General features: G+C 40.1%; 1 protein-coding gene across 2 annotated transcripts in view; it reads right to left on the bottom strand.

The window, feature by feature from the left end:
- Positions 1-936: 936 nt before the first annotated feature.
- The window catches only part of dnajc6 (DnaJ (Hsp40) homolog, subfamily C, member 6), a 37,498-nt gene continuing 13,481 nt past the window's right edge, over positions 937-24,953 (bottom strand). The window contains exons 2-18 of one of the 2 annotated variants that reach the window (XM_031760194.2): positions 24,577-24,712; positions 17,566-17,615; positions 15,809-15,957; positions 13,667-13,789; positions 12,257-12,390; positions 11,577-11,771; positions 11,228-11,345; positions 10,280-10,359; positions 9,953-10,146; positions 8,078-8,449; positions 7,816-7,959; positions 7,039-7,140; positions 6,793-6,927; positions 6,380-6,712; positions 5,838-5,986; positions 5,264-5,440; positions 937-3,134 (exon numbers count right to left, since the gene is read on the bottom strand). In XM_031760194.2, the coding sequence (XP_031616054.1) occupies positions 3,033-3,134; positions 5,264-5,440; positions 5,838-5,986; positions 6,380-6,712; positions 6,793-6,927; positions 7,039-7,140; positions 7,816-7,959; positions 8,078-8,449; positions 9,953-10,146; positions 10,280-10,359; positions 11,228-11,345; positions 11,577-11,771; positions 12,257-12,390; positions 13,667-13,789; positions 15,809-15,957; positions 17,566-17,615; positions 24,577-24,712 (2,693 nt within the window). In that variant the 3' untranslated portion in view covers positions 937-3,032. The remainder of the gene's footprint in view (positions 3,135-5,263; positions 5,441-5,837; positions 5,987-6,379; positions 6,713-6,792; positions 6,928-7,038; positions 7,141-7,815; positions 7,960-8,077; positions 8,450-9,952; positions 10,147-10,279; positions 10,360-11,227; positions 11,346-11,576; positions 11,772-12,256; positions 12,391-13,666; positions 13,790-15,808; positions 15,958-17,565; positions 17,616-24,576; positions 24,713-24,953) is intronic. The other variant, XM_039600834.1, reaches the window with a different exon arrangement.

The following is a 24,953-nucleotide window of genomic DNA, read 5'->3' as shown; positions in this document are numbered from 1 at the left end:
TTACAAAGACAAAAGCCAAGCGAGACAGAAAAACTGAGAAATGCCGCTCACCCTCCTCCGGTTTCTGTTTACTGTTTATTTCTGTGCGCTGCACTTGATCATTATGTACATCCTGTAACCGTAAACAGAACTGAAAAGAACAACATGAACAGAATTTTTACACAGCTTAAGTAATATTTGAACAGGAGACAGGCAAACACATAACTTACAGTACTCTGTATCCAAATCTGAGCTCCTCCATACATACCACAAGTTCAAACAACACACATCCACTGACTACAATATAGAGGTTAGCTTTTTAACATAGCTGTAAGATCGCAGATTCAGTCAGCGAGGGAGCCTATGAGGGTTATTTCACATGTAGGTCCTCAGTGTAAATAAAGCATAGACACATACTACACACTTCTCATATCTTGTAAAACGACAAAGAAAGCAGTCGCCTCCAGATTAAAGTTCAGTATTTTCAGCCTGAGACCCGGAGTCTTGTTCGACGACCCAGTCAACACTTGTTTTGGGATCCTTTCGGGGTCCTCAGCCAGCTAATGAAACCACACCTCACACGATTCTCTTACGCTGCTCAAAAGTCAGTCAGCATCCTTAATGCAGATGAACAAACTGGACGAATGAAATCCAGTGAAGGGAAAAGACAGTATGATGCCAACAGAAAATCACCTTTGACCTTACTATGCACAGCAAAATCTCCAGTGTTAAATTAACACTACAGAGTGTCTATATGTGTCCACACTGTTGAGTGTTAAATGAACACTTTTGACAGTGTTGTATTTTTAAAAGTAACCTAGTCAGTTTTCAAGATTTACAATGACTAACACAGAGCAGTGCTGATTTTCTAACACTGGAATATTTCTAACATTTTGAGTTATTTTCCAGTGTTCAGAAAATCAGCACTGCTCAGTTTTCATTTAACACTCAACAGTGTGGACACATATAGACACTCTGTAGTGTTAATTTAACACTGGAGATTTTGCTGTGTGCAAATCAGAGAGAATGAAGACAGTTAACAGTTTCAGGATCTTTAACTGAGCATGAGCATGAGAAGGTAAACACTTGGCTCAATTTGTGTGTGAAGAATAAACAACAGGGTGAAACAGTTTAAGCGGATAGCTGGGGATCGCGTATTACTGTTTTGTGAAAACCTCATGTGCTTGAAAGAAATTGATCATTGCCTCTCTAGTTATTGCATATTTTATCATTTTCCCCACTTAGCACTAAGAACTGATTTTGTGAATCATTGCACATAAAAAGGGACCAAATGCATCAAAAATGAACAAATGTTTCTGTTAGGTTAGTACACATCAGCTGCAGCATCTACTGCTGTTCACTACTTCTAATGCATACCCCATTCCTTTATGCTGTTTATGAATAAAAGTGTAGCAAATGAAGTAAAAAGTAAACAAAACAAATCAATGAAAAGTAAATTGTTGTAAATCAGTGTTTTGATGAAAGAGAGTATGATCTGCCTGATATGAAACAGTGATATACAGTAAACAGAACTCTTATTGCGTTCTTGATGGTTTGTGTTTAAGCACATTAGTGTCACTTCTGTGGTTCCGAGATTACACCACCCAGTCTCAACCTTACAACCACCTCCCTAATTTAATGCAGGCTCCCCTCTAGAACAGCTGTGACTCATCAGAGCATCAAGATGGGATGTTTTGGGGTGTCTTACAAACTCTGGCACTGGGACAGAGGCAAATTTTTTGAGTCCTCTGGTTGTGTGGAGGCGTCTGTTAGAGTGGGTCCCATGGATCTTTGATCAGACGTGGGGGATCTGGGAAGTCTGAAGGATAGGTGTGATGTTAAGGGCGTCACATTCTCATGAACTGCCTTATGTTTCCCAGCAGAGAGCTGCACTGTGATCAGATTTGCTTTAACTGCCAGTGGTTTTTACTGTTTTGGCTGACGACTGTGTTTGACAGACGTTAAAAGTCTTTAAGATGACAACCTCAAAGTCCTGAACTCTTTCTCACAAGCAGATTGATTTTGAACCAATATTTTTAAGACAAACAAAGCGATTTAATAAATTAATTCATGAATTGCCTTCCTTGAGAGCTGCACCGATTTGATTCATCAGTTTGTGCTTTCACAGAGATGTAAAGCAAAAATATATTAGTATATGAGTGAGTGTACGTGAGGCCTCAAGGTGCTTCATGTAAGGAACTGTACATGTGCTAATGCTAAAACATATAATCCCCAGTTCCCCACAAGGCTTCAAGATGTCAGACACACCAATTCTTATTAACTCTCTTCATAACAAAACCATTCCACATGATATCATATATGTCACATACCAAGTCAAGTTATTGTGTTACTGTTTTTAAAAAAAAAATCTAATTTAGTTTCCTCAGCTACACTCAGCAAACGACATCTTCAGGCTAAGGTGAAACTCGACCTGTGATCAAGCTTTTCTAATCCAATCACCTCCAAACAGCCTATTTTAACTTGACGCTGCTGTTTGTGTTTGTTATTTATAGGAACATTAAATAGCGTGAAAACTGTGGATTTGATATGACGGAACTGATCTTGAATTCAGTGTTTGCTCACAGTACAAAAAAAAATGGCTTGAATGCTGTTAAATGCTTGTTGTGCCTCACAGACTTCTTCATGCTCCAAGAGCAGTCTGACAAATGCTTGCTCAGTTTATTCTCTGGCGTTTCTTTTTCCAGATCAAGAGCTCTCACTTTGTTTTGATCCGTCTCTTTGACGTCCCAGTGATTTTTAATTTTTTTGAATGGGTTGGTTCATACATACAGCATGGATATTAGAGCTACAGAGAGTCAGACGTTCGTCTGAGCTTCTAGTCCGGGCACGGGAGGCTGTTCTATAGCCTGTCATCACTCAAGTTCTGCATTTTTGTGGCAAGAAGAAAGACACGAGTTAAAGCATGGGTATAAAGGCAGATGTTGCAGGGTGTGGCTGCAGTATGTGGACAAGAGGTGGTAACACTTTAAGGGTTAGATGATGGAATCAGCAGGGACATCATCTCCTCCTCCTTAAGTCCCCTTACGCTTTATTCAGTAGAGAGGCTTTTGTCCTTGGGTCTCAAATTCTGACCAGGCATCATTTAGTTCCATGAAAATCATCTTGGCATATTGTTCGTATGGTTGTCCTGTCGCCTACGAAGTAGGAGAGAAAAAACACAACAGTTATGAACCCATAAGTAAAGCATATTTGAGACATGTTGGCCTTTTGAGATTCTCAGTTCATTTGTCTCTCATTTACAGCTTGCTTTACTCAAGCATTATGTTAACATTTTATTATTCACTGTGACAGACAATTCAGGTAAGACACTACCTTGTCTTTCAGTGCTGAGAGTCAGGAAGTACACGGTACCCCAGTCTTTCTATAATACACACACACTGCATCCCTGCATGGATGGATGTTTACAGGTATAATTTGAATCACATGTTTAATTCTGATAAGAGTCCATGTTAAGCCAAGCTGCGGTGTTTTAGTAGGTGCAGTGGGAAAGGCCCGCCCTGCTTCAGCTGACCACATGGTAGCTGCTGTACCACATAGCCGTATCTTTAAGTGGATTACAAGGGAAGCTGTGGCCTGGCTTGGCTTGGCTTGAGAGTCTGAGAGTGACGCACTCTGTGCTAACAGACTCTTCACTTCACACAGTAAGGTGCAGTGTTTCAGATATCTTTGTATTTCATTATATTGTTCACATGCTCACACAAACTTTTAGTTTGGTTTGCTTGTTTTCTTGTTGCAACATCGTATATGCAAAAACTTCATCCTCCAGCACTTTGAACACACAGACACTACTGTGTGTGTCTACATTTATGTGATCGGTCTATTCATTTTAAATTTGCATGTCTGTGTTTGTCTTGTATCCGGGTTCTCTTGCTGACTACAGCTACTACCTGCTCTGAATACAAAACAAAACACAACCCTTATTGATAATGCTTGTATGCTGCGTTGTATCAATGCAAATCCAATGCTCACACTCTTTTAGATCCGTTTCCCTAAGGAAATATCTGGTCCTTCACCTCTAAGCAATTCACCAACTGCGAGCTAAACCTGTCTTTCTGCAATGTGGTACAGGCAGATAAACCAGGGTTGGTTTATTAAGGATTACTTTGACCCAGGACTACAATTGGCTGTTCAGCAAACTGAAGCCAGAGCTAGAAGTGAATCAATAAATGAAAGAATAGAAAAACTGAGTAAAAAGATGCTAAAAAGTAAAAAGAAGTTTACTAAAGGGGAAAATGGTGAAACTGTGTGATGATCACACAGTCATGAAAAAACCTTGACACTTCTCTTTTTCAGCTATTGTGTTGTAGATTTGCTGTTGTGCTTGGGATCATTATTATGTTGCATGACTCAGTAATGGCCAAACTTTAGCTATTAGATAGATGTCCTCAAATTTGACCCTAGAATGCTTTCGCATATTGAGGAGTGTACACTCGACTAAATGATTTAAAGGTTCCTAAGTCATGTTGCTGCAAAACAACCCAAAGCATCACCCCTCCACCACCGTGCTTGCCAGTTGCTATGAGTATGAGCTGTTTGTGCTGATACACTGTGTTTGATTTTTGCCAAATATTGTGTTGTACTTTAAATATCTCTACATTAGTCCCGTCTGTCCAAAGGAGTCTTCTGGTTCATTCAAGTTTTCTGATACAGAATTTCTCTGACCACTGCATGGTCAGAGTTTGGGATGAAGTTGGTTGGGTGTCCCCTTCTGTGAAGACTGTGGCATTGTGTTAAAATACAAGGATGACTCAGACCAGCAAACTGCCAGAACTTCTTGTTTCACATAGGTGCTCAAACTTGTTGATGACCACTTACTCAAGCACATGATTATCAGCATCTGGCTGCTACTTACCTCCTTAATTCTTATAGAAGCAATAGGGTTGTACTTAGTTTTTTACAGAACGGCACAAAGTGTTGTCAAATCTTTCCTTTTCCATCCCTGTATACGTATGCTTGTGAGGAATTATGTTTTTTCAAACCAGTTTTTATTGTCATTATCGTTTTTATATCACAATATGGCCACATCATATCCAGAATTGCTTATAAGCCTGATACAAGGAGAAGGAAGTGAAAATAAAGACAGTCACTATTTTTTCATCTGACTCTACCTTCAGTTGCTTTTAAGTAAAGAATGTCCCGTTATTGCAGCTGATTTATTCTGTATATACGGATTAGATGTAAAGTCAGCCAAGCCTCTCTCCTATTACTGCATCCATCCATACAGAATGCATAAAGATCCCATTCATCAGAAATTCTGTCTCACCTTATCTGGGTGAACAACCAGGACTGCTTTGCGATAGACCTTCTTGACCTGCTCTGGAGTAACCAGGTCAGCCATGCCCACAGGCTTCCAGCGTGTCTCTCCTTCCCAAAGCACAGTGTGCATGGTGGAGAGCAGAGCACGGATGTTACGCTCCTTCCCCTCAATCCAGTCCAGAATCTAGGGCACAGAAGAGGGAGGCAGAGGAGGGGAGCCAATAACCAGTGAGGACCTGATTTGAAACAATTATTAGCATAACTGCTTTCAGTAGTTCTGGCTCTGGTTTTATTTTAAAAAAAGCTTTTAAAGGAGCAATTAGATGAACCAAAATTTGGTCATGGAAGACCTACATTGGACGCTTCATTAACTCCGAAATAAACAGAAAAAGTTTAACAGCCAAAGGTTTTCGAGTACACTCTCCTACTTTTGGGAATCACTGAACTGCTTCTGTTGAGCTACACTGGATAAACAGGCGACCACAATGCAGCGAAATGTCATCAAAAACTAATTGTAATCAGACACAATGAACCAAAAATCATTAGTTCAACTTCATTAGTTTCAAACAAACAGCCCATGCCTTTAGTTTCTCAGGGTCCATTTCTTTGGCCATCTCCTCCTTCCTCATCTCTGCTATAGTCCTGGGCCCTTTCTTCTCTTTGGTCCCCGCAAAGCCCTGAGCAGACAGCAGGTCGTCAAAGTTGGCATCCGAGGGTTTGGGCTTCGAACCTGACAAAGAGGCAGACAAACACAAAGACAGAATACATACTTGTTAAGCAACAAATGCAGTAATTATAATACGGTGAGCTGAAGAACAATATATGTGTGCACAGCATGAAAATTTTAATGGATTAAAAATGCGGCGCTGTCTCTAAATGTTTGCAGCTATTTTGTTAAATAATAACAAAAGTAATAAAATATTTGGATTTAGTGGCATAAAGTGTTGAAAGTGTTTTCTGCTCCAAGAGTGCTATGCAAAGGTGAAATACCTTTTTCTGAATCACTTCAGAGTTAAGTGTAATCTATATTTTGTTTTAAAAGAAAAATGTCCTTTGATGTGAAATATACCCCAACTGACCAGCCACAACATTTGGAGTGTAACAATGAGCCTCTCGAGCTTACCCATCCCAGCCTGTGATTTTCCCCCTGCGCTGGGTGAGCCTCCTCCCATTGCGGAGAAGCTAACATTGTAGTTGGGTCGATTCTGGGGCGATGTGTGCGGCATGGAAGTGTGGCTGGGGCTGGGCTTTGGCTGCGGAGCAGGACCCTGTCCTTGTGGTTGCCACCCTCCACCACTTCCACCAGCCTGCCACGAGGGGAAAGTGCCTCCTGCGTGGGGCTGCCAGGGTCCTGTGTGCTGGGGAGATGGTGGAGGCCTCGATGGGGAGCCCATTGGAGGGAAGGAAGGGGCCGTTCCAGTAGGGGTGGTGGGCTTGCTCGAGAAGCCAGAGCCTCCTGATCAAAAGGACAGAGATTACGGCATGCTAGGTAGTAGCAAAAATACCAAAAACTTAGGAACATTTCCAGCGTCTCACCTCCAAGGCTTCCCCCCAAGTTGCCAATATCAGCGAATGGGTCCAGAGTGTTTGGCTTGGTTTGGTGGGTGGGGGTGCTGTGGACTGAGCCAGTGGGACTGGTAGTGGCTGACCGACTGCCCATACCAAAACCTCCTGAATGAATTGGCAAACAGCAAAGAGGGAAAAATGAACGACACTGATGCCAATGAGTTTTACAAACAGTGTGGTATCTGTTTGTATGTGTGGCTGTGTGCTTGGGAGAACCTGTGCTTGTGGTAGCAGGTCTGTTCCAGTCCCATCCTCCCATGGCGTTTTGTTGCTGAATATTGACAGTAGGGGTGGCGGGAGGGACGGGGGAACTCCGACCTGTTGAAGCACATAACCATCGGTCACGGGCGGAGCACACGGAAAATGGGAATTGAGGGACACAAACACATTAAGCCAAATAAAATATCAACAGGACTGAGCTTCAGAGAGCTGTTGTTTCGTAGATGAGGAAACTAAATTTATAGTTGCTAACTAAAAATTGTCCACAGAAGCCAGAAGGCTCTTCGTCATCCAGACATCATGCCCTAAATCCTCAAAGTATAAAAAAGTGTAAACCTGAAGTTAAGAAAAACTGTTTTGCCATGTTTAAAGTTGAAAATACTGACTGTGAGGTGAGGAAAAAAATACTAGTAGGAGCTTGTGCTGGAGTTGAAAAATCAAGCTGCGCAATCTCTATGGAGTAGCAATGAGATGACCTGCAAACACTTCACATACAGCACGCAAACTCGTGAATTACAAGCATACATGAGCAATACAACAAAAATGTGTGAGTAAGCACAGAGAAAAGCTAAAAATGGATATATACTCAGCAGTCGGGTTCGGGTGTCAGTTTAAATAGAAGCACAGATGAAGGGAAATTATCCTAGTGGCATCTTGCAAATATCTGAAAACATGCCTTACCCTAATTTGGTTCAGGCACTTGAAATGCTTTAAGTGCACCCAAAACGATGGTGTGGGAAAATGTACAGCAGAGCAGCAAGGAGCATGCCTTACCGAGGCTTGTAGGCTGCAGGGTGGGTGATGGTGAGCGAGCAGCATGCAGGAAAGGGTCTGGCTGCCCCACTTTACCTGGTCCGAGGAATGAACCCATCATGTCCTGAGGCTTAGGCATCGGGCCCGTCCCGAAAGGATCAAATGCTGAGGAGAACCATCCACCAGTGTTATTGTCTTATGCTAAATTGCAACAGTAATTGTGCCTATTTGAAGTCTAGCTTTAGGCTGAACCTAAAGGGAAATGCTTTTTCAAACTTCTCACCTGGTGGGGCAGGTGAGGGGCATGGTGAGGCAGTGTTGGGGGCGACTTTGTGTGGAGTGGACTGGGCAGATGAAGGCCCGCTGGTTGACTGAGGTGGGCCCCCAAACAAGTCCCCTAGGAGGTCAGTGGTTGCAGCTGATGTAGATGGGGGCTTAGATGACGGACGGTTGACCTCGTCCCCATCGAGGCCGAGAAGATCGACTTCCTCAGCGGGAGCAGGGGCAGCAGAAGTGGGAGCCGGGAGGTCAGGTTTCTGATGGGCTGCACTGGCATTGCTTTGCTGGCTGGAGAGAGAAAGCATTTCATCATCCGACGGCTCGCTCTCCTCGCCACGTACCCGACCGTCTGGACCTCCGTGGGACCGACTTGGCTCTGAAAATGATGAGATGGGAAAGGCAGAAAAGAGAGTCATAAGAAAGACACATCAATCACAAACAAAGCAATGACTGAAGAGATAACAAAGCAGACAAAGGGAATTAATTTGAGGTTCAGATATAAAGGGACAAGACTGAAGCAGAGGATGATGGTAAACTACGCAGGTCATTGCTTCTACAGCCAGTACAGCTATTTGTGCTACGAGGCTGCAAACATACACAGTCTGCAAATAAATTCTAGCTAGTAGTTGCTAGTTGGAGAAAACGTCTTAAATGTGATAAATTCCAATATAAGAGAATATGATAAAAAAAAAAAAGAAGAAGCTTGTACAGCATGGGATTAAACAGCTGTATAAATCAAAAGCAATATTTCACTTTGGTAGAACATTTTAACGTTGGATTTGTTTACTCCCCAGACACGTTTTCCCTTTATTTCCTTTTGGGACTATGAGTTTTCCCCTCTAGTTCTCCATATTCATAAAAAAACCCTTAAAAACATGTTTCTGTATGGCCAGGAAAAAAAAATGCTGGTATACATATTATGAAAATTGTGTTAAAAGACTGGTGTTTATACAAGAGACAGGACAAAATATTTCTACCAAAATGATACATCATGGGCTACAAGAATGGGCTAAATTTCAATTCAATCAATGCAAATCACAGTTGGAAACCACCAAATGGATTTTCCAATAACCGAAATCCTTCCTGGGTAGAGCATGATTGAATTGAAGCAAACCCTGAGTAACTACGCTCACTGCATAGTTCCTCTAGCAGGTCTGTGATCTCCTCTACCGTCTTACCCTCAAGATCCAAGCCCTCCATCTCATCTTGCAGGGACAAAAATGAATCACATTAGTTTTTATGACTATGTGTTAATGTAAATTTATTAGCCACAACAATAAAACCACACTGATACTGGAAATATTTCCAAACATCCATATGATGAGGTGAGGGAGATCATCACAATATTAGGGAAATGGCTTTAATGTTGTGCTGGCTGGTTCGTAAAAATTAAAATATTAAAAGTAGTAAAAAAAACTAGTAGCAAGTTCTTTTTGTCTAACTTTTATTTTGGTACCAGGTAAACTTATGTAAAGTCAATCCAGGTTTGGGGTTAGAGTTTGTTATTAAGGTTAATGTAGCATTATGATTGGTTTTATGTAAGGGTACAATTACAAACTGTAAAGGCTAACAAAACAAGCAAGCAAAAATGCTTACTAAAAACATTTTCAATACAAAATTCCACATTGCTTGTTAGTCAAGCTAATTGCTAATTTGCTAGCAGCTAACCCATTTTGCTTTAGCATTCTCATCTCTTAGCTAAAGATTTTTAGTTTAATTATGTTGGTAGTAAAATCTGACAATAGATTAAACAAAGCAGTAAATGTTTGATCCTAAAGTTAACATCTGATTTGAGTTTTTAAAAAAAGTAAAACTTAATGTGTCGTATTTTATAGACTGAACACCAGTGGTTGCCCCAGTGAAACCCTCCCATTTTTACCAGCAATCGCCAGTGCATCCTGATGTTCCTGGTGGCCAGAGAAGAGCACATTTGGGCTCAAGTCTTTACAAGGAAACTGCTCCCATGGTGGTGTCAAGTCTTTCTGTTTGTCCACCCCTTCCACCTCCACGTCCAATATCACATGGAAAAGCTGGGGATATTTCTCTGGAGAGTCACAGGCATCGAGCTCTGGTCTGAGAGGAAAATCAATATGTGTGAGAAAGAAAATTGAGAAGATAAAACAGTCAACAGAGTGGAAGTCTCGCAATATTATTTTTTATACTGAGAAACCAGAATTCCCCGATTTTTGTAAGAGATTTTCCTTACTTGTTAAACTTTAACATAGTGGTTCCAGGAGCAATGAAGCCAGTGTGGAACTGAATCTGGAAGATCTGTGTGTTGGATACCTAACACAAGCAGGAACAAAGATAAATGTTAAATACATTATATTTCATCAGCACTCAGCTACCCCTTACCTGTTGTTCTGTAATGTTTTTAGGTGTTGTGTTCAAGTTTTGCATCTGATAAATCTTTGTCATGTAATAAAATAAAAGCAGGTGAGATAAGAAAATCCAGTATGTTCAGAAAAAAAACAAGCCCACTTTAACCATTTTAACTGAATGGATCTTTAATTATTTTGTACTATTCATCTAGGTTTTAAAACTAATGCACTATATAGCAAGATTATGAAGAGATTAAGTTATATATGCACATATTATTATAATGCAACACATGGTGATGTACACCTATGTGCCAATAATCTGTCATAAGATTATTGAAAGACAATAATACCCAGATAAATCACCTGGACCAAACTAAACCAAGAATAGCATAAATAGTGCATAAATGCTTCTTGCAGCAGTAATGAGTGAGTAAGTAATATTTCTATAGATGAAGTAAATCATCAAGTCAAAAACCTTCATCCAGCTTCTTCTTGTCTTAAACAATGTAACAATGAGACACAACGAGCTGTTGAGGCTACCTGAAACTCTGCAGTGGCTGATACTTTAGTTCAATTCAATTCAGTTTCATTTATATAGCGCCAAATCACAACAACAGTCGCCTCAAGGCGCTTTATATTGTAAGGCAGACACTACAATAATACATACAGAGAAAAACCCAACAATCATATAACCCTCTATGAGCATGATCTCATCACCAATCGTTCTAATACTGTCACTCTGACTTAGTTGGAGTTTGCTGCTTGCTAGTTTGATTGAGATGTTGATTTTATCAAGTCTATTCAAGTATAAAGCAGATTAAGCAGAAGCGTACCTTGGCCTGCAGTCGTCCTCCAATGGTTGACCTCATGTGGTAGACTGAAACCACAACATCTCCTTGCACGCTTACACCCAGAGGGAAAACTACCTTGCCGTCCTGGACCCTGTGCTCTCTAAGCGTGCAGAGAAGGTGCAGCAAAGTGTAATTGATGGAAAGTGTTACAGAGCGAGAGAATGGGGGGGGTAATAATGATGCTTTGATTATACTTTCATTCATATCATACTCAGCATAAAATCTCTGAGACATTTGTAGTTATTCTATTCCAATACAGAACTGCAACGCTACCATGCTCTCTGTAGTTAGACGCTGTCACATTTTTATTAATCTCCCCAGTGTTACTTACTTCATCCTTTCATACTCCTGTGCAGTGGTGAAGATCTTAGTCTCTCCGATGAGAACGTCACAGAAAGGTCGACAGCCACTACGTTGTTTGTTGAAACAGGGGATGGGACTCATAGTGAGGGCCTTGATCACCAAGGGCTTGGGGTGGGGTAGGCTAGGCTTCTCTGATACCATGCTACATACATAACCTATGTACCTGCAGGCAGAGAAAACAAAAACAGCAGTTTTCAATTTTCAGGGCTCTGAATGATGCAATAAATGTCATTTATGAGGAGACGCTTGCACAACCATGGACTGTTAACTTCTACAAGTATGGCAGGCGGACTCGTGGTTCTTCTTGCCCAGCAACCAAGTGTTTATGTTTAAGCCGAGACAACTAATTACTGTTGGCTTCAGTGATGGCTGTATGTATATTTCAACATGCTATGCCTGTAACAGCATATGATCTGAAACTGTGCTCTTCTTCTTAAGTGTGAATGTGTTTTGACCTCATTTAATATGCGATTCTTTATTAGAAGTGGTAAATGTTCATTATCTATGAAAAATACCCTGCAGATTTATTAGACATTAAAGAATGTAACATCAGCAGAAGTGAAGAAGACAACTGAGCACAAGGCATATCTCCCACTTTTCTTCTTCTCTTTCTGTCACATTCACATCCCCATGTTTACTGATGCAAACCTGTGGTGTGAAGGCCAGAGGCCAGAACCTGGTCTTTTGGCGCTTAGCAGCTGCATGGCAGGAACTGGATTATTGAAGAGGTGGCAGAAGCAGAACATGGCACAGACCAAAACACCTGAAGGAGCGCGACCATCCTGAAAACCCAAAACAAAGATAAAATTACATGTACATCTTATCATGAGCGCAATTTGAGCCATTGGGGATTTTTTTCTCTTAAATTAACACGTGTTATTTTTCAATGAGTCTATTCATACATATGAACTCACTCTGAGTTCATTTCAGGTTACATGGATACTGTGACACTGTTGTTAACTGAGGTAAAAACACCGCTTTTTTAAAAAGGAAGTGTTTCGTGAAGATTATGCAAGAAGAAGCAGTTTGCCAAGGTAAAGCCAAACCCACAATGACTTGGTAATAACATGCCCCAGCACATGCCAGTCTATAGTAGTCAAGTCACTGAATTCCAATACACAGAAACCCAGTTTCTATTGAAAAAGTCAGAGATGGTTGAATTCCCAAATGTGTCTAATGCAAGTGGCTGATATTGCTAAAGTGTTATGATCCGTGCACTAAAAGTGCCTAAATAGGACACCAAAGAATACACCATTCTACAATAAGCATAATAAAATGACTTGTATCTATCATTTTTACTGAACATCACAGACCAAGATGCAAAAATGAAATATTCCTATCCTTAGCTTTTCATTTTCTTTTCAGTACCACCTGCTAAGTAAAGTAGTGAAGAAGTTCACACGGCTGATTAATAGAGACCACAGGAGCAGTCTGAAGAGCTCCAAGCTGGAATTTATTTGGAGAAAAAAAAACTGTTACTCCAGCGTCAAAGATTGGCCACAGCCGTTGAAGAGGAAGAGCAGATTCCTAATCTGGGTGGTAACATAGCCTTTATCTGAAAGAATGATCCCTTTTGCAAAACTAGTTTGATTTATGTAGACGTGGAAAAAGAAGGTGAGTCATGTTTGGAAAGCTGTTGAGCAGTAGTTGTAGCATTTAACAACTTCAGACTTTAGAGATCAGTGTTTTGGAAGCACTTCATTTGATGTGAAAGCAAAGTTGACATTTAATCAATGTTGCCAATATCATTGTTGAGCAAAATGTTTTGGAGGGGGAACAAAAAGGCTCTGACACTAAATATGCTTCGGTCTATTTCAGACTCTTGGCTTCGATTCAAAAGTGGGTCACAGGACATCAAACAGCTCAAAAAATTAACAGATGTGTTGTGGGACCAACAAAAACAAGTCCCTTTACATAAAAATCAAAAGTACCTCACTATGTACTTGTTTTTCATGGTAGAATGATTAGTAATGATTTCATATGAATCCTTAATAAATTCAACTATACAAAGGAGGATGAAGAATGTAATATAGGGCTAATGTATGTGCATCTCCTTACCGAGCACGTGATTACACAGACGTTCTTGGGATTCTGTTTCAGCCAGTTGTACATGTTTTTGCACACAGCAAACAGGTTGTGGAGGCTGGGTGCTTGGCGTGAAGGCCAATTACACTCTGAAACCTGTATTGAAGAAGATGCCAGGAATAAAAGGAGGGAGAAGGAAAGGGATTCCAGTAAAAAGAAACAGGAGGCAGATCAGAGAGATAAGAGGGCAGGAAAGGGTTGGGGAAATAAGGAATAGAGGAGAGGAAACGGGAGTGGTGGAAGTTAGTAACAGCACTGCAGCAGCAGAGCAACACAACAGACCAGTTGCCATGATGAGTCATCTGCTAAAGATACAGTGACTTCACAATGCAGACAGGGGGCCAACTTCACCATGTTAACAACAAAGCCTGACTCCTAACAAGCCTGACTCCTCAGCTCCCACATGTGCCTTCTATGCAGGAAACCTAGCTGTGAAAATGTCCCGATGCTGAAAGATATGCATATACACAAAACAAAATAAGATACAATAAACTGAGTGTTTGAAGTTTTATATTTCCAAATGTGGTCATTTAGCCGTAACACTGGAATTGGAAGCCCACAAATTAAATTCTGAATAATGAAACGAGTGCTGAAATACCAAAAACTGCAGTTTCAGGAACAGCCAGATGAGGTTAGTCGCTGCTAGCTGCTTATTGGGATTTGCATCAGCTAATTTGCATCATTACACTGGATTTCTCAAAGGTGTTTGAAGTTTTGTTGTGTTTTGTGAGATTTTGAATAATTATTCGACTTGCTGCAGGGTTAATTGTATATTTAAAAAAATATCCAAGAAGTCTTTGGTCCCGTTTTTGTTTTTTTGGTAAGAGTAAAATTCTACCATTTATTTATGTGTTAGCACACATTAGCAAGTACTGATGTCATGTGTGATGCAGCCATGCTCTAGTTTTGTTAGCCATCTAGCTTGTAGAAACTAGCAACTTTCCACCCTGTTGTCGAAATGTAGTCGGTTCTGGCTTCTAAAAAACCAAATGGTGACTGCCAAATTGACGGGTTATACACAAACCAGCTGATGACACTGGATACTTCATATACTGTTTGAACAACAATTTTATGGTTTGAAACTCAAAAAATTATTCTCAAGTTTAAAAAAAAGAAAGAAAAAATATCCTTTTTTAGCATTAGGCTAACGACTAGGAATAGGACTCAAGTACCGGCTGTTGTAGAGAACTGGTTCCCAGTAGTTCAATGAAATTGTTTATCTACTTATGCCTATTGATTCTGCTTATCGGTTCCTCTTGCACTTGTGCTGATATCAGTTTTTGTGCTGGAGGAGAAAAACTGCGGTGCAGTCTAAAGCATTGATATGGACATTAATTTTTATTTTTATCACACAAAAGGACGAGAGCTCGATGGTAATGGCAAACTGCATTCAGGACAGGAACATCTGATCTATGGTGCTAAAACAACTTCAGCTCTTTTTAAGTACCTACACAGACAGCATGTTAACACTAAGCTAGCTAAGAATCCAGGCTGATGCTAAAAGTGAGCAACTGCTGACCCCAGCCCAGTAGCCAGACCCTGAACTTCCACAGGTAACAAACTGATGGCCTGTCATGCTGCAGTCTTCATTTCTACCTGTTCATGTTTCTAAAGTAAAATCATGAGACAATGCACTTTAGGTCATTTTACTGAAAACCTTGAAATATTTAAGTAACGTACTGCATTACTTTTATGCAATATATTCTATGTAATATTGTGTGATAATTACCATACAATTAACACTGATTACAACAAAGAGAGAAAATACCTGCAATGCGCACAAACATTTGACAACACAGCATGTAATTAATTTGCCTGAATGTAATGCGTTTGATATCCTGCTTAGTGATGGTGGTAACTCTCAAAGCAGAGCCAGTGAGAACCCAATGAGAACCTATAAGAGATTCAATAAGGAATCGAATGAATAATACATAAAATTAGTGATCCGGTAATGAAATCAGAATCCTTAGCAATTACAGACGTGATAAATAAAGCAAAATGAAACTTTTCTCTGGGTGCTCTGAGTCTATCAAGGAACAATCACGCCTAAAACTGTAAATAAGCCCTCCTATTTCCCTCCTATGTTCATAAAATGAAGACTACAGTCACACTCACCCTGTTGGAGAATTTGGCCCCACGGTAGTTACGCTGTGATAGGTTGAAAACAGTGTAGTGGTCCGCATGCCGACTGTCAAGAAAAGAGCGGATGTCTTCGACATGGTTCTGGTAGCCAATCTGCACCGACTCAGCTGGATAGGTCATCACTGAAAAACAAACCCAAAGTTTGACATGTTCACATGTACAGTGTAATTAAGACAAACCCCGTCATGACAGACTAACGTCTTAACTCTAAAAAGTCTTGTTCAAAACTAAGCACAGCCTATAATTCAGCAGCTTGTAGAACCTCCTTTAGCAGCAATAACATTACAGCCATAATTTTGTGGATTTGCTTGTGTACGAAGGAACATTGCTTTTCCTGTTGTATGACCCAATTTCAACCAAGCATTAACTGTCAGAGATGGCCTCACACTTGACTCTAGAATACTTTTACCAAATTCACCACCATTCCTGACAGTCGCACATGTAGATCTCTACTGTGAAAGAAAAGATTCTTTTTCATTCCCTAAACTCAAAAAAGTAAAATTTGGTGGCTATTACATTTATAAGAGTCTAACTTGCAATTTAAACAAAATACTTTTATGTTTTTAAATCGTGTACAACCTGCATGAGATTTAAAAAACTTAACACTAGTTAAATTTGTTCTTGTTGAGAAGACGTGATGCGATCTAGTAAGAGTGGTTAGTTATCTGGATTCACGAGATCACGCGATCACACAAGATTTCCACAGGAAAATCCCTGGGGTTAGAAGAGGCAGAAAAGCACACACCATGTGCATGCTATTGCTATTTACTGTGGTTTGAGCTGTCAAAGACAAAAACATGAAGAAAATTCTGTATCAAACCTTGTAATCATACCTTTTCTACTTTTTCTTGACTCCTTGAATTTGAAATAATCATGGAAAGGATTTCCACGTTAATAAATATCTTTCTATTAGCATTAAGTACTTTTGTTGGACTAACATAATTTGCATGGATTGGATCAGCTCAATGAAATTATGATGGACTCAACTTAAGTTGATTCATCATTAATTAATTAAGTTGGTCCAACTCAAGTACGTTACACATTGGAATAACAGAATTGCATGATGCTAAAATAAAGCAATTTAATCACGCGGAAATCCTTTCCATGATTTTTTTTATGTTCATTCAAATAGTTTTTTTATTGAGTGTCAGTCTTCTTATAATTGTCATGAGCTTTAACATGGTAACCGAGACTTGTAGAATCGAAAATCTAACTCTGAGAATTGTACAGTCTGAGCCTGGGGTGAATTTTCTGTGACCCCCACTCCTGGGAATATTGTAGTTTTGTGTTATAAGCACAGCAGACCAGCAAACTGATCACAAATTCCACTTTCACAGAGGTGCTCACACTTGCTGATGTTCAGTTAATTACTGGCTGCTACTTACTCTCTTAATTCCTATGGAAGCAGTAAGAGTGTGCTTAGTTTTTCACAGGACAACAGAGGGTTTCTGTGAAAACTTTTCATTTCTACATAACTGTATTTTTACCCACTGTGGAGTACAGGATTGCAAAAAGGTGAGCTGAGTAGCTCTACACTCCAGCATGACTACCATTGGAGACATGATGGGATATAAAGCCCTCGAGTGACAAATGTCTGACTGACTTTGTCTTTTAAAGGGCGCATTGCTGCTCACTCAAAAAACTGGAAAACAGTCCAAGTAACATTGTTGAGGTTCATCTATCTACACACATGTGTATATACAATGCCCATTCGCTAGAAATACATTTACCTATGATCCGTGATGTTATGTAGGCAATGTCCAGCTCCCCTTTGGTATAACTGTAATGAAAAAACAAATCTTTGAAAACACATTTTATTACAGTCATATATGTAAAACCAACGTGCACTGTCCACGAGCATCTCAATAAATGTTTAAAATATAAGTTGTGGTAGGCTTTACAAAATCACCTTGCTTTTGTATTTCTGTGATTTAGATATGAAATGTTAGAGATTCATAATGACTGTTTCTGTGCATTTAGCTACCAAGACAAAATGATGCATATATAAAAACTTAGTATAAGAATATCCAGCATCCAAAAAGGTTGATCCACCTTTCCATCATTCACAGGTTGAACTGCATTACAGGCATATCCAAGTGATTAACTTCAACAGGCTTTAGAGCTGAAGCATCCATGTGTCAGGAAGTGGGGAAGTTATCTTGTTCAGGCTCACCACTCTAGGCTGAACTGCCTGGGATCAAAGAAATAGCATATGTGAATTCTTAAATTGAGCAGCACTGCCTTTCATTGCCAAATGTAGCTCTGCCATATGGACCTTTTTTTCGACTGTGGGAGCAGCTGTGGTGCACTCACATACAAGCAGTCCACTAGTGCTCCAGCACAGCAGTGGTGGAAACACGTGCTAATGAAACACTGCCAAAAAGGCTCAGGGTGGGGTTAGAGTGAGAGCTTAAATTTGTTTTCGGACAAATGACTCACAAAACGAAAATCTCACAACTGACAGCAGCAGAGGAAGGCTCAGCTCACTGTACTTGCATTTCTCTTTCAAGACAGGTTTGTAGGCTAATGCGAATCAAATTGAGTTGACTTGTTGCCTACTGTGAAAATCCTGCAAGCTAGGCCTAGCTGGGACCGTCATCTCCGTGTGATCATGGAGGAGTGCCATATGGGCCTGCTGCAGTCCTAGACCTGGTTATGTAATGCAGTCCTTCTCAGCTAGACTGCTAAATGAGTCTTGGGATTTTCTGTAAACAAACCAAGTGTACCGTATCACGTGAATGTGTGCTTTGATGAGAACGTTTGTGTAGTTTAGCCTTAAAACAGTAGGTAACTGCTAATATATTACAATATAGCAGACAAACAACCTTAATTAAATCCAACAGTGAGGGCGGTGCATGTAAGTCCTACATAATGAGGTAATTGGACCACAATTCAAGCTTCTATTTTGATCCCAGAGTGGAAAAGCAGACTCAACATTTGACCAATTTAACATGGAAAAAAAGATCAGGTTTATCCTTACATTACACTTTTATTAGTAAATGGGATCTGGGAGATCAGAAAGGTAACATTTCTGCTGGATATTAACACTCCTGTGTGTAAACATGTGTGGTTTTACCTGTTTCTATCCTGAATAATACATCTATTACCATGGAAACAGGTACACAATTATGAGCCAACTAAACTGTGTGTAATAGTGAAACCCATCTCCAGTATGAAAAATGAAAAATATATTAATGTGCAATCTGAACACCCACCAACTAACTAATAACAATAACACCACTAGCAACACCTAGCAAGACCAATTTAAAAACGGTAACAACCAGCTGATCCCAGCTGTGCTGGAGCATTGATCTAATTGCTGTGGTGATGCTAAATGCCAGCAGATGTTTTTTCAGACTGCTATAAAAAGTTTCTTGTCAGTCCTTTGTGTTGCACAAAGACATTTGATAAAAGCTGTTGATTTGCAGTCGATATCAATGCGCACAATGAGAAGCAAGCCCACGTCTAACAGACAGGACGTTAAAAGATAATGACGAGACTGGTGCAATTTCCTCTTGCTGGAAAATGATTAGATACATTTTGATGTAAATTGCACATAAATAGTCAGAAGGTTTGATTTTGGACTCAGCCTTTGTTTAATCTGCCACTGAATCCCTTTTCTTTCCCACCAAGTGGGCAATTTATCTAAAGGTAGTCAGTCTAGCAACTGTGTGACTAATAATTTGAAGGACTCACTTCTAAAATTATCAGTTTGTGGTTTGCCAAGATATCAATCATGCTAGCTCATTAAGATAACGTAATGCTTATTCATTATTAACTTATCATCCCTGTTTGCATGTTAGTATTTCATACCATTAATATATCATTGCAAATCTTAATTTTCTGTCATAGGTATACTGTTACAAAGGGCGATGTTCCAATTAAACATAGTCAGAGTTTCAAATAAAGAGGTCATTTATGCAGTGTCCAAATAAGCCCTGTGAGCCACATTTGAGACTGCTTGGTTTCAGACATAGACAGTGTTAAACATGGAGGTAGCCTTGGTGACGTCACCCACTGGTTTTGGACTCTACATTCTGGCTAAAGCTCAGACATTTTGGTTCAGCTATGAACATTGCCCCTTAAGGCAGCGGTCCCCAACCAATATTTTCACAGACCGGACTTTAATGTGTCGCGGATAAATACAACAAATAAAACCAGTACTGGAACCCAAAAAAAGAAGATTTATTCATAACACATGGGAAAAGACCCAGAGAAACCGAGTTAATGATAAAAACAATTAAAAAAATAATGCTGAAAACCGATAAAAACTCTGAAAACCATAAATTTCACACCTAAGCCTCAACTCTTGTGGCCCAGTACCAAACAACGGCCCAGGGGTTGGGGACCACTGCCTTAAGGCACACAGTGGTGGATGTAAGCACAGAAGCCCCACCCATCTGCTGTTCAAACCTTCTGTTTGTGAGTATCATCCAATAAGAAGAAACATGTCTACAAAAGGGAGGCAAAGGAGAACTAAAACACTTTGTACTACTGTACTGTACTAATACTGATGGCAGCAACAGATATCTAAAAGCTTGGGAAAGGGGGACAGAAGGCTGGAATGGTTTGTGGTACTAATAAGAAACAGTTGGAGAAACATTTTGCAACTAATTAGGTTATTTGGTAACAGGTTGGTAATAAGACTGGGTATAAAAAGATCATATTACCAAGGCAGAGTTTCTGAGAAGTAAAGATAGACAGATGTTTACCAATCTGCAAAGAAATGTCTCTAATTGTAAAATATTTTCGGAAACATATCCTTGATGTAAAAGTACTTTATCTCATTTTTTTCAGAACACAATAGCTGAACATCTGAATCAAAAAGATTCAGAGAATCCCAACAAATCTCTTTAAATGACAAGGCTGAAAATCAATTCTCAAGGCCGATGATTTTTCTCTGGGTCAGAGGTTGTTTGAAATGGACTGAAAGTGGAAAACTGTTCTGTGAATATGAAATACATTGTTGATAGATCTCCCAGACTGAAAAGGAGAGAGACAATCTGGCTTGCTATCAGCTCTCAGTTCAAAAGTCTGCATCTCTGATGGGATGTTGGTGCATTAGTGCCTATGAAAATGGTATATACAGGCTTTAGAGCAACATACGTTCCCATTCAGACAATGTCTTTTTCAGCAATACAATGCTAAACCACATACTGCATCTATAACAACGGCACAACTTCATAGTAGAAGACTCCAGGTGCTAAAGTGGCACAACAAACACAACAGAGAAGACACAACGGTAAACACACTTCTGTCCCAACTTTCTTTAGATGAGTTACTGCCATCAAATTCAAAATGGGCCAATGGTTTCTTTAAAGTGGTACATTTTCTCATTCCAAAACATTTTATCTATGTTTTTTACATTCTATTGGTCTATGACACTTCCAAATGATTGCATTCTGTTTATATTTACAGTTTGCACCTTTTTTTTTTCTTTTATCTGACCTGAGAGACAAAACAACAATTTTTAGCAGTTAGTAATTTTTATGTGACTTTCTTATTGCTGCACTACTTCAGTCATCTTGATATTGGTATTAACTCTTGATGTAATAACTCACATTTTGTGATAAAAAAAAAAACAGTAAAAAAACCCAAAAGGTAAACTTGCCTGGCTTGGTGTATAGATGTACCGGTATGTTATAAAACCCATTCTGAGCAGTACAGGACCTCATGTTCATGTTTTCCTCCTAGAAAGTAAACACCCTGAGCTTATAAGACATTTTAGGCTGAATACATGAGAAGTGAGGTGCTCTATTAAAACCTCTCGAGGCTACATAAACATAGTCTCAATCAAACCAATGTAAGTGGGTTAGATCCCGCTGGATATTAGAGTCGGGCTCTCTGCATTTCCCCTATGGTCTTCTCTAAAATTCACTTGTCTTCATTTTGTTTAAGCAGGATTTTTATAGCATGTCTGCTTCATAGCTTAAACCAATTTAAGCGGCTACATAGTGTTTGCACTGCAATCATCTATCCTCAGGGCCTGATTTAGCTTCATTCGCTCTTCAAAATCACAGTTTTTTTTTAATTCACCAGAGTTTCTTATTTTTGTAGATAAGATGTGTTGTAGGTTTGTGTTCTGTATGTTTTGGTATCTGAAGAATGACATGGATAATGAAATTCGGAAAACTGGAATTTTAGATGCAGGTTAAAGCTTGAAAACTTAAGAGAAAAGGCAAATTAATGTGTGTCTGATAGGGAGGTCGGTGGAGGGGGTTACAGCCTGGTGCAGACCAAGCACACCGTGTTATTCACCAGCACAGCCATCAAGGCTCCATATTCATTGCGCTTCTCACAGACACAAGCACATTGTTGCCTCAAGTCGCCTGCTCTGCAAATTTTTTTCTTTAGCTACGTAAAGAAACACAGGTTGGTTTGAATAATTCAGAAGCAGCTCTTTCCCTCGACTACACATGAGAAAAGAAGCAGAGAACAACAGATCAAACCCTGTCGGGGCATTCAAAGAAGGCCCGTTTAACAGCAGAGGTGTCACGTTATACCGAGGAAGCACAAGGGAATTTTTTTCCCTTGGTTGACATTTTTGTATCTCATTTAAACCTGCTTTAACACTTTGTCCCTGTCAGTAGACATGGTTCAATATTGGCAGTTACATTTGAGATAAAGTCCAAAATTTACTCAAATTCTATTTACTCAAATCTTCTGTTAACCAACAACTTAAACAAAAGAAAATATGGAATGTTTTGCTGGGATAATGATATATTAATTGAAACACCTCCCTCTACAGAAATGTTTGGAAGTGGTCTGAATGCATACTGTTTAAGAAAGTGAGAGGTATGAGCTAGCCTACTTCTCCTCCCTCCATTAGCCCTTCCATTTATTCACACATACATATACAGTCCCCACAAACACACTTCACATCGCATCACACAGGTTCCTAATGAAATGAATCCTTCTGTATCAGCAGTGCTCTGGCCATTTGGCACAATGAACCGCCATGAATAATTCAGCCAGAAGTGGGGCAATAGACACCAAAGAGAGAGGGAGAGAGGAGAGGAGAGGAAGAAAGGTGGAGCCGAGCGGGCAGTCGATCAACCGAAAAACACAAGGGGAACGAGGGGACAGGAGAGTGGGGGTTTGCCAAGATGTGAGCGACAGAAAGGGAGAGACCCTGGAGAGGAAATTTCACAATCAGACTTGCTGAGTCAATAGTGAGGGGAGCAACGTAGGGGTGTGTGTTTGTGTGTGTGTGTGTGTGTGTTTGATAATACAGAGGCCCCTTTGTGCCGCCCTGTGCAGATGCCTGTGCACAAACACACTGGGACGACCGAGCCGTGCCAGACTCTGAAACCTCGCTCTTTCCTCCCTCCATCCCAACCGCTCTGCTGCTTCACTTCTAAAGCTAGTCGGAGACGCTTGTGATCAACATCTGAAACAGCATTCAGTTGACCAGTTCGCTCGCTACAGAACAAGCGCAAAGCATAGATTTAAGCTGGACTTGTGTGCAGTACTCATCTTTGGCTGTACAACCCTCGTAATCGTTGTTAGAAATATATCTAGAGCGGGGATGTCAAACTCATTTTAAATTGTTTGCCAAATACAGCCCACTTTGATCTGAAGAGGGCCGAACTAGTGATGGTTCCTTTTTTATCAGGGTAAAGAAGTTTAATTACACATTTAATTTCATATAACATAAGTAAAAGAAGCACAATTTCAGCATTTTTCTACACGGTAAAGAAATGCTGCGGCAGTAAATGAAATTATGGATTATTGTTTATTACTTTGGTGTGCTTTGAATGACAATAGGGTCAAAAAGAAAATACAGTTAAAAGTCCAAAATCTGCCCTCCTTCACATTTTCCACAGCCATCCAGTGGACCTGATTGGAGTCTTTGGCGTTCCAATTCTGACCCCTGGGCCTTATGTTTGACTATACAGTGTATTTAATTCAGTGTCACATGGTGATACACTCAAGATAAACTAGATGTGATCAAATTTACTAAAAATCATATCTGTAAAAATCAAAAACACGGAATGACCTTATACTCAAGGTCATCATCTTGAGCACTTCTGGGCCATTTTTGTTCTTTTTCCTTTTCTTTTTGTCTCTCGGTCCCACTTTGTCTCTTCAATGGCTGATCTCCCCCAGAGTGTGAAAATTACGATCCTTTAACTTGTTTTTGGGGGATTGAACAAAGTTGCAGAGAGCTGATCACTCTTGTGAGTGATCTAGGTATTGGGCAAGGACTGGATTAGTTTGGCCAAAAAATGCTCTGATGAATGAGACATGCTGGCAGCACCAGAGTTCGGATTGCTTCCTGAACACTCGCCCTCAGGTCCATCAGAATGTTCCAGCAAAGCTCTGCATTGACCGTCTGACCCAGTGAAGCACGCTCCTGGTTTTGCTCCTCACTGGATGTGCTCCCTTCAGGTTTATAAACCTCAGACTCTTCACCTGAAACTGCTGGAAAGCATCGACAGTGATGATCCTTGTTGATATTCAGGTCAGTTTGAAATAGACGTTGATGTGTGGCTAAAAGTCGCTGTCTGGACATAAACAACACAACGACCTTGAACATAAGATCAGCCAAATTTTAATCAGCTAAGAGGTTTTTTTATTTTTAATCATCATCTCTATACAGTTGCAGTAGCCGACCAAGTCTCCATTGCTTATGTTGCTCAAGTCTCTCGAAAAACAATCTTTGCTTATTAGTAAAACATCTGAGCAAAAGTGGATTCATTCGTGTAATGTGAAACCATATGAATGCGGTGGTCACTTACGTAGCAACTTGATGCATGACCTTGGTGGAGGTGTCCTTCAGTGTGTCTTTCAGGTTGTCCTTAAAGTTGCTGAAGAACTTGCCAGCTCCTCCCTTGACCATATCCAGCAGTCCTCCGCCATAGCCTGCGTCCATATCTGAGAACAAAGGAGCAAGAAGCTTTTCAAGATCTGATGTCACTGATTTTCTACAAATTCCTACTTCATTTTGCTTTAGGGCACTCACTGTAGCTGATGCCACCTTTGTGGCGCAGGGAAAGTGACAAAAATTACACGTGAGAGGAGGACAGCCTTCCGCTGAAACATCCCGTCATACATTTTTGCGCAAAAGCCCTAACTCAGAGGTTTTTCATTTGACTTTGGTGATGAACATGAGTCA

Source organism: Oreochromis aureus, linkage group 17 (assembly GCF_013358895.1).
Source record: "Oreochromis aureus strain Israel breed Guangdong linkage group 17, ZZ_aureus, whole genome shotgun sequence".
Lineage (NCBI taxonomy): Eukaryota > Metazoa > Chordata > Actinopteri > Cichliformes > Cichlidae > Oreochromis > Oreochromis aureus.
This window is presented reverse-complemented; position numbering and strand designations above follow the sequence as displayed.